Source organism: Rhincodon typus, chromosome 3 (genome assembly GCF_021869965.1).
Source record: "Rhincodon typus isolate 14 chromosome 3, sRhiTyp1.1, whole genome shotgun sequence".
NCBI lineage: Eukaryota > Metazoa > Chordata > Chondrichthyes > Orectolobiformes > Rhincodontidae > Rhincodon > Rhincodon typus.
Genome location: NC_063334.1, coordinates 95,032,608 through 95,046,281, shown reverse-complemented (window position 1 = coordinate 95,046,281; position 13,674 = coordinate 95,032,608). Strand labels below are relative to the sequence as shown.

The window sequence follows — 13,674 nt, the reverse complement described above, 5'->3', positions numbered from 1 at the left end:
AAGTTAAAAATAATGGGGATAGTGCTTAGGGTGAGGATGAATTTTTTTTTACTCAGAAATTTGTGAATCTTTGGAATTCTCTACCCTAGAGGCTGTGGATATTCAGTCTTTGAATATATTTAAAGTACGGATTGATAGATTTCTGATTATCAATGGTGTAATGCATTCTGGGGCTAGTGTGGGTAAAAGGTATTGAAATCTTTGATCAGCCATGATTACGTTAATCACAAAGTAAGCTTGATGGACTGAATGGCAACACCCTGTTCCTATGTTTCTAAGGTATTGACATTAAAACTCACCTTAAGGTCAAACATGATCATGATCATGAATGATCTGGTTCAACCCAAGAATGTGACTACACAAAGAGGTGGAAGCAGTGGTAATGGACTAGAGTTTGCAGCAGACGATAATTTTGAGCTTCCTGGTGATGAGTTGGAGAAAGCTCTGACTTGATGCTAAATAAGCAATTAGACCATATAGAGGCAGGTGAGTGTTTGAGAGAAGTGAAGGAGAGATGGGGCTAAGTATCATCAGCCCCTTGTGCCAATGGATGATGTCACCCATGGAACAGCATGCTGAATAACAAGCGCAAGGGACCAAGGGAGACTCGGAAGTTTAGGTAGTGTGTGGAGAAGGGATAAAAGGCAATTGCTGCGGATACATGGATGGCCAGAAAAATCGGAATAGAATTCTGTCAGAGCAGAGTCATAAAGTTGAACAAACTTTGAAGGGAGTACATGTGCAGAGGGACCTCGGGTTCACATGTGTGATTCTCTGAAGGTGGCCAAGCAAGTTAAACCAGTTGTTAAGAAGGCTTGTAGGATCCTTGGTTTTATAAATAGAGGTAGTGTATAACAGCAAGGAAGTGATGTTACACCTTTACAAATCACTAGTCAGACCATATTTGGTGTATTGTGTTCAGTTTTGGGAGCCTTGTTCAAGGAAAGATGTTAAAACCCTGGAGAGTGTGCAAAGGAGATTTACTAGAATGATGCCAGGATTGAGGGATTTTAGATACCAGGAAAAATTAGAGAAATTGAGCTTATTCTCCTTGGAGCAGAGAAGATTAAGCAGTGACCTTATTGAGATGTTCAAATTATTCAAAAATTTTGACAGAGTAAAGAAGAATATTCTGATTCCACTTGTTGGTATGTCAATAAATAGGGGTCACAATTTCAAGATTATCCGCAAGAGAGCAAGGAGTGTGACGAGGAGAAACTTCTTTACTCAGAGAGTTGTTAAGATTTGGAATGTGCTGCCTGGGAGAGTGGTGGAGGTGGATTCTATAGGAGGTTTCAAAAGAGAACTGGATATATATTTGAAATCGATGAATTTAGAGGCCTACAGGGATAGGGCTGGAGAATGGGACTAGCTGGGTAACTCTTTTGGGGACTGGTGCAGATATGATGGGTCGAACAGTCTCCTTCAGCACTGTAAAATTCTACAATTCTAAAATAATGAGAGGTAAATGGCATTGGTCGCCACAACAAATGCTTTGGAAAGAAAGAAATGAAAAAGGATAAACTAACGAAAGACAAGTCATGGGTGATTTTGGAGGGCAGTCTTGATAAAATTAGGACAACAATATCTTGTACAACTCATTATGAGGGAAGTCCGATGTCTTCTCACCAACATGAGATATTTCCAAAAGTGGGAATGGCAGCAGCTGAGCCAAATGCAGATAGTTGGACAATGAACTAACAGGTGAATTGATGACAACCTTACAAGCTCACCAGTATTCTACTGGAGTCAGAATGGCCTCCCACCACAGGGGGAGACAACCAGTTACATCGAGGTGGTAGCTTATCTGCTTGAATCAATCCAATGCAGAGATCAAGAAAAAGTTTAAAATTCCACAGCACATTGCTAACTATTGTTAATGTAACAACTCTAACTTTATTTGTAGTTGTACTCAGAAGGGGTCACTACCAAGTTAGATTACTGGCTTTTGGTCTTGGCTATAAAAGGGGAGGAAGTCAATTTGACTGAAATCTATCATTGAGTCCTTACTATTGGTTCTGGTTTGGCCTACACGAAACTCCAGACACACAGCAAGGTGGTTGACTCTTAAATGCCCCCTGGACAATAAACGCTGGCCTAGCCAGTGATGCCCACATCCCATTAAAGAATTTTTTTAAAAATCCTTTACCACAACTTTCATTCATATAACATTTTTTTTTGCAGCAAAGTGCCCCAAGCCACGTCACAGGAGTGCATCAAAAAAAATATTTTTCTTCATGCTGCTGTTGTACACTTTTGGTAACTCAAATGATCATGTCTACCTGCATGCCAGAGCTGATAGCAAGCTGTCAGACTAAGACCAAGGTGCGTAAGCTCATAGCTGTGGTTGCTGATGATCCCATATCAAAACTCACTTGCAGCAGGAGCCTGTGCCTGCAAGGAGTTTGAACTAAAAAATCAATATCAGGCATATCACAGTTGTTGGATAGGGCAGCAAATCCATCAACATTGACAACCTCACTCTGCTACTCATCAATAGCTTCATGTACCTTCAATTGTCATTTACCACAGGCGAAACCTTGATGCTGAAATCAGCACCAAGCTTACCAGGGCTACAGCCGTCATGTTAAAGATGAGAGGTTGAGTGGACTTACAGCAAGCTAATCAAAATATAATGCTCCAACGTGTTTGTGACCTCGTTGCCTCCTCTATAGTAGTGAGCCACCGACAATGAAAATGTCAGAACTTTTGCCATGTCTGTCATCATTGGGCATCCCCTGGCAGGACAGTGTAGCAAAGGTGGAAGTACACCAGCATGCAGGAATCCCCTGCACGTTGGCTTTCGTGAGACAATGGTGACTCCATTGGCTGGATCTCGAGAGCTGAACGGATGAAGACGACATCCCTAAAGGCATGCTCTTTAGCAAGCTAGCTTTTTGCATAAAACCAACAGGTCACCAACATCTGAAATACAAATGCATCTATAAGTCAGACTTCAAGCTCCCAGGGATCACAGATGGTGCATGGGAAGTCCTCACTGCTGACCAGAGTGACAAACAGTCACGGAAAGCAAGGAAAAATGTACAGGCCTAAAGAAATGACCAAAGGCTGGAAAAGGTGACTCGCTGAGAGAAAAATCCTTAAGCTGACTTCAGGCCAACGCGAGTCATCTGTGCCAGTTGCAGAAGAGATTACTAATCATGAATGAGCCTCGACTACCTCTCAGACTCTGAAATCCAGAAGTGACTTACACCGCCCCACGGGGTGCAGTCAGTCATCTCATGTGATGGATGGATGCCGTCATTAAACAAAATCTCACACAGAGTAACATAAGGAGATTTTTAGACAGATTTGGTCTTCTAGGGAGCTGCCAACGGGCCTGTTAAAGGAGCAGAAAGGTAAAAGACACAGGGTATAAAATCTCCCACAGAAGTAGTATGATACTCAGACCATTTACAGCAATTGATGCCACCAGAACTAAAAATGTATCTGTGCCTTCTATTACCAAATGACATATGCTCATTAGCATTATTCATAACTCATTTTGCTTTTCTAAAGGAAATTACTGCACTTATCTGCTGATGGGTTTATGTATTTAATAGTCAGTTAAAATAAATGTACTTTGGCAAAAGTTCTGTGAATAAGGAGTGTGCTGATAAGATGCTGATAAGCTGAAACATAGCAAATGCTTTAAGAAGCTAAGCCAAAAAAATAGTTGTTTCTCTTTAATGAGAATTACCTTGTGCCAGAATGTCAGATTGAACATCTCCGTCATAGTTCTTACAAGCCCAGACAAAACCTCCTGAGGACTTCAACATCTGAGCCACCATATCATCGATTAACCGATGCTCATACCAGATGCCCAGCTTGTCAAAGGCTGCTTTGTAATGTCTGTTGGAGCAAAGGGGACCAGGCAAAAATCAAACAATGCAATGGAAGTATCAATCATTACTAACCATAGACCCTATCACAAGTGACTAGCAAATTCTAGTAAGATCCTGCTTCTTTACAGTAAAAGCCTCAACTATTCACAGTTCAGTAAAATGCTATTGTATTAGGAAAGGAACAGAATTTGTGCAGAAGTGACCTTGTAAAATAAAGCTTGGTCTTTTTGGGACCCATATTGAAAATTGTTCTGGTATATTTGTTTGATATTGTTTCTCGGCACCATGGGAAGCCATGATTATGCATTGTCCAAGTATTTTAACAGTAGGGCTTCTGTAGTTAAATCTCAGGATCTGATTACAATGTACATCCAGCTGAAAGCAAAATTTACTTTTCATATTCAATGGTAAAAGCTCCAGATGGTTAGTGTTAAATTATTGGACTAAACAGTGAAGATTTTCACACACAGTTTCCTGGCACGACCTCTGCTGGAGACCTTTTGTCTACACAGTTAAACCATCACCACTGTACAAACACTCATCAGAGTGCAGGCGGAAAAGCACAAACCTGTGCATTTTTAAATACAAAAAATTCTTTGCTGGAAACAAGGAGAAAAGAATAGAATTACAAAACAGACCTTTCGTGATTGTCTGTACCTGGGTTTCCTCCTTTATAAACCTTCATCAATTTCCAATGTGCTGTTACATAGAATCTCAGTTACATAGAATCGCAGTTACATAGTTTGTGACAAAGGCTTTGTGTAGTCATTAGTATCGTTGTGTTAAATAGCAAGGAAAGAAATGATTCAGGGTAACGTAATTCCTCAATTATCACTGAACCCTTGATTAGTCTCGGTCACTGGAAAGCAAGAGCAAGAGCAGGCCTTAAGCCTTTCCGGGCAGTCAATAGAATCATGTCTGATCTGCAATTTAATTCTGGGTACCTACCATCATCTAGTATCACTGCATACCTTCATTACAAAAAAAAAATTAAAATTAGCAATTGACCCAGTATCAACTGAGTTTCAAACTTCTTCTACCTTTCCATGATCTGATACCTGCCAAGTCTTACACTCAAAGCTCACCTGAATAAAAGCTATGTTAGGTTGAGGTACTAACAGCCATTACACCAAACACCAGTAAGAAATCAATGCTACCAGAGGAGAAAATCAGTGAAAAGAATAACCTGATGTTTTATGTTTGTGTTATATTAGGCTGACTTCTACATTCATTTGTTTTCCTGAATTTAGGAAGGATACTGTCAAGCTGGAGAAGGTTCAGAAGAGATTTACCAGCATGCTGCCAGGTATGGAAGGTTTGAGTTATAAAGCAAGGCTGGAACTTTTTTCACTGGAGCTTAGGAGGTTGGGAGATGACCGAGTAGAAGTTTATAAAATAATGAGAGGTATAGATAGAGTTAATGGTAGTTGTCTTTTCCCTAAGATGGAGGATTACAAGACTGGGGGCACAATTTTAAGGTGAGAGGAGAGAGAGTTAAGCAAAAAAAAGGCAATTTTTTTTTACACAGAGTGGTTCACGTGTGGAATGCACTTCTCGAGGAAGTGGTGGATGTGGGTACGATTACAATGTTTAAAAGATTTTTGGATAGGAGAGGTTTGGAGAGATATGGCCTAGGAGCAGGCAGGTGGGACTAATTTATTTTGGAATTATGTTCGGCATGGACTGGTTGGATTGAAGGGTCTATTTCCGTGCTGTATGACTCTATGATTTGATTTGATTTATTATTGTCACCTGTAGTTAGGTACAGTGAAACATTTTGTTTTGCGTACAGTACAGGCAGATCATACCATACAAAGTGCATAAGGGTAATAGAACAGAGGGAGGAATACAACGTTATGGCTACAGAGAAGGTGCAAAAAGAGTAAGATTAACATTGAAGTTAAAATTTGAGAGGTCCATTCAGAAGTCTAATAACCATAAGGAAAAAGCTGTTCTTGAATCTGTTGGTATGTGTGTTTAAGCTTTTGTATCTTCTGCCCAACGGAAGAGGTTGGAAGTGATTATACCCTGGGTGGGAGGGGACTTTATGTTGGCTGCCTTTCAGAGGCAGCGAGAAGTGTAGATAGAATAAATGGATGGGAAGTTGGTTTGCATGATCGACTAGGCTATGTTCACAACTTGCTGTAATTTCTTACGGTCCTGGACAGAGCAGTTGCCGTACCAGGCTGTGATGCATCCAGACAGAATACTTTCTATGGTGCATCTATAAAAGTTGGTAAGAGTCCTTACAGACATGTGAATTTCCCTAGCCTCCTGAGGACGTAGAGTTGTTGTTGTTGTGCTTTCTTGACTGTCACACTAACGTGGGTAGACCAGGACAGATTGTTAGTGATCATCACTCCTAGCAACTTGATGCTGTCGACCATCTCCACATCAGCACCACTGATGTAGACAGGGGCGTACCCTCCACTCTGCTTCCTGAAGTCAATGGCCAGCTCTTTTGTTTTGCTGACGTTGAGGGAGAGTTTGTTATCTTTACACTATACCACCAAGCACTCTATCTCATTCCTGTATTCTGTCTTGTCATTGTTGGAGATCTGGCCTACAATGGTGGTGTAGTTAGCGAACTTGTAGATGGAGCTAGGACAAAATTTGGCTACACAGTCATGAGTGTACAGGGAGTACAGTAAGGGGCTGAGTATGCAGCCTTGCATGGTGCCAGTGTTGAGGGTTGTCGTGGAGGTGGTATTGTGCCCTATTCTCACTGATTGCAGTCTGTGGGTCAGGAAGTCAAGGATCCAATCACAGGGGGTGGAGCAGAAGCTTAGGAGAAATGGTCGGGAATTTGGAATTCTCATAATCTGGCTCATGATCTGGTAATGATATTGTTGCTTTTTGAATGGCAAACAAAGAATAATCTCACAATTTGCTTCTGTATTGTGGAATACAGAAGCAAACTGTATATGTCTGAAATACTTTTGTGTACAGATTCTACTCTGACTGAGCAGTCAGGAATTAAGCAGAGTTATAGACTCCTAAAAAGCAGTGCAATTTTTGCAACAGAAGAGTCGAGGGGGCAAAAAGACTGAAAAGGAAATCTCAAAATTTCAGCACAGACAAGTTAATTTGTTTAAGTGAAGCAGAACACAAAGTGCAGGGAGTGGAAAAAGGAAATACAAGGGGCAAAGAGAAGGTAACTTAAAAAAAGAACACTAAAGTCTTTTATAAACATATAAAGAGTAAAAGTCAAAATAATAGGCAAAGGAAGGGTGAGGTCGATTAGGGACTGAAAAGGAAATCTTGCGTTGGCTAAGGTACTAAATTAGTACATTTCATCTGTTTGCACATAAAAATGCAGCTAATATCACAACAAAGGAGGAGGGAGTAGGGCAAACGGACAGGATAAAATTAAATAAAGGCGTAAAAGGTAGGCAGTGCACAGAAGAGAACCATGAGGTCTGGATGGGATGTGTAGCTTTTGAGGGCCAGCCCACCTTTGCTGGCTGACCAGCCCTGTTTTAATTTTTCAGGCAATGGCACTTTAATTATTCTCTAAACATGCAAGCACTCTCTGCGGTAGCCCGTTCCATATTCTCATTATAAAAGTCATACAGTTGTACAGCACGAAAACAGACCCTTGTCCATGCCAACTAGATTTCCTAAATTAATCTAGTCCCATTTGCCAGCATTTGGCCCATATCCCTCTAAACACTTCCTATTCATGTTCCCATCCAGATTCTTTTTAATCATTATAATTAGACCATCCTCTACCACTTCCATACACACACCACCCTCTGCATGAAAAAGTTGCCCCTTAGATCCCTTTTAAATCCTTCCCCTCTCACCTTAAACCTATGCTCTCCAATTTTGGACTCCCCTACTCTGGGGAAAAGACTTTGTCTATTCACCCGATCCATGCCCCTCATGATTTCATAAAGCTCTATAAGGTTACCCTTCAGCCTCCAATGCTCCAGGGAAAATAGCCCCAGCCCATTCAGCCTCTCCCTATAGCTCAAACCTCCAACCCTGGCAACATCCTTGTAAATCTTTTTTGAATGCTTTCAAATTTCACAACATCTTTCCTATAGCAAGGAGACCAGAATTCAACTCAGTTTTGAATTGCCTGTTTATTAGCTTGCTGACAGTCTTATATTGGTGGCCTGTAGTTTTGCTTTTTCCAACAATGAGAAACACTGGGAGGTGTTTAATGAAGGTGATAGGGGTCAAGCCAGTGAGAGTCCTATCTCACCTCTATTCGGCAATGCCCACTGAATTAGGTGTCACTCAAGCACTCGACAGACTTGCAATAGGTCTGTCCCAGGATTGAGACTGCCACCTACCCATGACACAGGATTGTGGATGGACAGTCGTGACTGCAGGAGGGTATTCAAAGACTATAAGTTGTGCTGAAGGTGGAGTAATGGGGAGGGTCAGCAGCAAGGAGAATGGGGTGGCTCTCAACGGGATCCCCGTGCCCGACACCAGAGCCCTCTTTCAGGCACTGAGTACCTCTGAAGGAATGATACCCACCCAGCCCACCTGCCCACAAAAAGCCCCAGGTGGATTTCCATGTCTCGGAATGCATGGTAGCTAAACCCACCGATGATGCAAAGATCAGGAGGGGAGTAAATTGCAAAGAGGAATATAGATAGATTAATTGAGTATGCAAAAAATTGGCAAATAGTACAATAAACCTTGCCCATCTGACCTGGTTTGCCTTTAGAGAAATTAAATGCAGTGGAATACAAGGTCCCAGTGATCTTGCAGGAGTTTGGCTCAATGCGCCAGAGACTATCTGCCCAATAGTGGCGGGTACCAAATTAGGCCCAGGAATGCTCCAACTAGGAGAAGTTATTCATAGAATTCCTTCAGTGCGAAAAGAGGCTAAGTGGCCCACCAAGTCCACACCAACCCTCCGATGAGCATCCCAACAGACCCAGCCCCCTCACCCTATTTCCCTTAGCTAACCCACCTAGCCTATTCAGCCCTGGACACAGTGAGCAATTTCACTTTGGCCAATCCACCTAACCTGCACATCTTTGGACCATGGGAAAAGACGGAGCACGTGGAGGAAATCCACGCAGACGTGGGGGGAACACGCAAACTCCACACAGGCAGTCGTCCAAGGGTGGAATTTAATCCCGGTCGCAGGTGTGGTGAGGCAGCAGTGCTAACCATTGAGCCATCGTGCCGCTCCCTTGAGGCGCCAGTGGGATCTTCCTGGAGATCTTGGACCCCTTCTTGAAGTTGAAGATTGTCAGGGAATGCCACATTCAGGACCCTTGTGGTCTCCTCCCTGCTGTAGCAGCACTGTGTTCTGATAGCACCGCTGGCTGTACACCACTGTGGTCCCTCTATTTGAGTTTTCTGCTTCCCTGGTCTGTCCCTTGTCATTAAAATTAACAGGGCTTGCAGAGGCAGCTTCTTGATAGACCACCTCTGAGAAGAGATGTCATGAATGACCAAGGCACTTCTGTGCTCCTTACCCATAATTAAGGCTCTCTCTTGGATTGCAACCCAACTTATTGCCTGTTTCCCTCTCCGCAGAGCCCGCTAAATGCTTCCAGAATGTTCTCTTTTTATGTCCATATTCACCCTGGTCAATGTGGCAATTAGTTCAGTGTCTCCTTTATTCTGAAAACATATTTATAAATTTAAATAAGATATATACCTTCCGATCATCAACACCAAATTTCATTTGTGATTCATCACGCTCAAATCCTCCAAGCTGTTCCTGAGTAAACTATCAGTTAGGAATCTGGAGTCTAGAGCCTTGGCAGTGATGAATCCTGATCGTTACTGGATCTCCTGGACAGATGCTGGTGGAGGAGGAAGTGGTGAGAGGAGATCAAGGCTCACTAAGAAAGAAAGAAGAGAGAAAGAAAAGAGAAGAGAGTGAAAAATAAAGAGCGCCAAAGTATTAATAGAGAAATTAAATAGAATAAAGGATGTGCAAAGTCGATTACCAAACAGCAATTAATGAACCTGGAGCAATTCAGCACTGTCTGAACAACCAAGATATATCTGGAAAGCACTCCGACAGAGGAGCAGCACATTGTGTAGAGTTAGGGAACAGCACTAAAGGAAGAATTTCAAAGCCTATTAAAGCACAGACAACAGGGATTACTTAAATTAATCAGAGGCTTAACCATAGTATAATTATACAATGCTAAACAATATTTAATGCAGCTGCTGTATCAGCTGTAAGATGTTTAGGAGAGGGAGAAAATTAACATAATTGTAAAGCAGATTAAAAATACTTGCATGGGCCTCCAGCCTTGGACTTTGGTGCCATCTTTTGCCAAGGTAAGGGATGGTACAAAGTAGTTTAAGTGTTCGTATTACTGAACTGTTGAAGCAAATACAGGCTGTACCTCCCTAATCTGGCAGACTCAGCACCGGGCCTTTGCTGGATCAGAGAATTTGCCACGCCACTGGAGATTAAGTATATCCAATGCACAAACAGTTTGACAGTAAGGACCTCAACCTGACTTGAATCAACCATATGTTCAATGGATGAATGGTATTCCAATTGGACAGCAAAAACAGGATTTTATGAGATCTGAATGGGACACAGTGTAACAAAAAGTAAAATGAATAAAGATCAATGCAGAGTGACTACAGAGAAAACCAGAACTACTGCAAATGTCAGACCAGACAGGTTGCCAGATCTGAAATTGCCAGATTAGGTAGGTACATTCTGTACTACAAAGGCTATTTGCCTGACAGTATTATAGATTTGTGCTCCAGAAATAGCCATGCCCCTAGCCAAGTTGTTCCAATATAGCTGCCACTCTGACATCTAACCAACAATTTGGAAAATTGTGTGGATTTATCCTGTCCACAAAAGACAAATCCAATATTGCCAATCCTGCACTATCAGTCTACTCCTGATCATCAGCAAAGTGATGGAAGGAGTTGATGACAATGCCATCGAATGACACACTGCAAAAACTGCTCACTGACGCTCAGTCTAGGTTCTGCCAGGGTCACGCTGCTCCTGAGTTCATTACAGACTTGGCCAAAACATGGACAAAGAGATGAACTCAAGAGATAAGATGTAAGTAACTGCTTTGACATCAAGGCCAAATTTGAACTTCAATTGAACATTGCAAATTGAAAGCAATGTGAATCATAGGAAAACTTCACTGCTAGGTCATATCTCGCTCAAAGGAAGATGGTTGTGGTTGTTGTAGGTCAATCATCTACAAGACACAACTGCAGGAGTTCCTCAGGATGGTGTCCTAAGCTGAAGCATCTTCTACTGCTTCACCAATAACTTGCCCTCATTCACTGATGATTGCACAATGTTTAGCGCCCTCAGGTGTGCTCTTGAAGGAGTATGCAGCAAAACCTGGACAACATTCAGGCTTGAGCTGATAAGTGGCAAGTGACATTTGCATTACACTAGTGGCCATCCCCGATATAAGTGGTTCCCAATACTCCCCTTACATTTAACAGCATTACCATCATTTTGTCACCCACCATCACCATCTGAAGGTTACAATTGACCAGAAAATTAACTGGGCTAGCTATATAAATACAAAGGCAACAAGAGCAGATCAGAGGCTACAAATTCTGCAGTGACCAACTCGCCTGGCTACCCAAAGCCTGTCCACTATCTACAATGCACACGTCAGGAGTGTGATAGAATACCAACCTGGGTAAGTTCAGCTCCATATAGAACAAATCAGCCCACTTGATTGGCACTCCATTCACCACCTTAAAGTTTACCCTCTCCACCACTGACACACAGTGGCAGCTATGTGTACCACTCACAACTAATTAGAGGGTATCCTCATAGAGTCATACAGCACAGAAACAAAGTTTCCCAAACCAAACTAGTACCACTTGCCTCCATTTGGCCTATTTCCCTCCAAACCTTTCCTATCCATGTACCTGCCCAAATGTCTTTTAAATGCTGTAACTGAACTAGCATCTACCACTTCTGGCAATTCATTCCACACATGAACCACCCCCTGTGTGAAAAGGTTGTCCTACAAGACCCTTTTAAATGTTTCTCCTCTCACCTCAAAAATATGTCCCCTACTTTTGAATTCATCCACACTTGGGAAAAGACCTTTGTTATTCACCTTATGATTTCATAAACCACTATAAGATTACCCTTCAAACTCCTATTATCCATTGAAAAAAGTCCCAGCCTATCCAGTCTATCCTTATGAACTAAACACTCCAGTCCCAGCAACATCTTGGTAAATCTTTTCTGAACTCTCTCCAATTCAATAATATCCTTCCTATAGCAGAACTGTACACAATGGCTTCACCAACATCCTGTACAACCTGGACATGATGTCCCAACTCCTATACTCAACTGTCTGAGCAATGAAGGCAAACATACTAAATGCCCTCCTCACTACCCTGTCTACCTTTCAAAGAACTATGTACCTGAACCCCCTGGGTCTCTCTGATTGACAACGGTAACCAGGGCCCTACCTTTAACTGTATACATACTGCCCTTGTTTGTTTTACCAAAATGCAGTACCTTGCATTTATCCAAATTAAACTCCTCGGCCCATTGGCCCAAATGAACAAGATCCCTTTGTAATCCTCGATAATGTTCTTCACTGTTGACTATACCAGCAATTTTGGTATCATCCACAAAATTACTAACTGTGCCTTCTAAATTCTCATGCAAATCATTTATATAAATTACAAACAAAAGTGGAACCCAGCACCAATCCCTGTGGAACACGATTAGTCACAGGTCTCTAGCCCAAAACACAACCCTCCACTACTACCCTCTGTCTCCGACCATCAAGCCAACGTTGTATCCAATTGGTAAGCTCTCTCTGTATCACATGTGATCTAACTTTATTAATTAGTCTACCATGCAGAATGTTGTCAAAGCCTTTACTAAAGTCCATGGAGACAATATCTACCGCTCTGCCCTCAATCTTTTTTGTTACATCCTCAAAAAACTCAATCAAGTGTGCGAGACACCATTTCCCAGGCATAAAACCACGCTGACTATCCCTAAACAGTCCTTGCCTCTCCAATTGCACGTAGATCCTCTCTCTCAGAATCTCCCCCAACAACTTGCCCACCACTGATGTCAGACTCACAGATCTATAGTTCCCAGGTTTCTCCTTACAGCCTTTCTTAAATAAAGGCACAACATTAGCCACCCTCCAGTCCTCCAGTCCTTCACCCGGGCTGTAGATGATACAAATATCTCTCCTAGGGTCCCCGCAATTTCATCCCTAACTTCCCACCTCCTGGAATACACTTGATCAGGTCCCAGAGATTTATCCACCTTTATGCTTTTTAGGACCTCCAGCACTTCCTTTTCTGGACTGTTTTCAGGACAACAATATTTGTTTCCCCGAGTTCTGTAGACTCTATTTCTTTCTCCATGGTAAAACCTGATGCAAAATATTCATTTAGTATCTCTCCCATCTCCTGTGGTTCCATACATACACGGCCTCGTTGATCTTTAAGGGACCATTTTCTCTCCCCAGTTGGTCTTTTGCTCTTAATATGCTCGTAGAATCTCTTTAGATTATCCTTAACCTTCTCTGCCAAAACTATCTCATATCCCCTTTTTGCCCTCCTGAATTCCCTCTTAAGAATGCCCTCGTTCCTTCATACTCTTCAACAGATTCACTTGATCCTAATCGTCTACACCTAATATATGGCTCCTTCTCATTCTTGACCAGAGACTCAATATCTTTATTCATCCATTGTTCCTTACTCGTACCAACCTTATCCTTCACTCTAACAGTGCAGTGGTCACTCGTACTGATACTGTCATGGATAGATGCATGAGACGGGCAAATTGCTGAGGATGGGGTCAAGTATGTTTTTCCCTCTTGTTAGTTCGTCATCACCTGTCAAAGACCCAGTCTAT

General features: G+C 42.1%; 1 protein-coding gene across 4 annotated transcripts in view; it reads right to left on the bottom strand.

Annotated features, from left to right (window-relative positions):
- The window catches only part of LOC109919843 (isocitrate dehydrogenase [NADP], mitochondrial-like), a 74,765-nt gene that overhangs the window by 21,297 nt on the left and 39,794 nt on the right, over positions 1 to 13,674 (bottom strand). For all 4 annotated transcript variants that reach the window (XM_048594996.1, XM_048594999.1, XM_048594998.1 and 1 more), the window contains one exon: positions 3,701 to 3,852. In XM_048594996.1, coding sequence (XP_048450953.1) covers positions 3,701 to 3,852 — 152 coding nt within the window. The remainder of the gene's footprint in view (positions 1 to 3,700; positions 3,853 to 13,674) is intronic.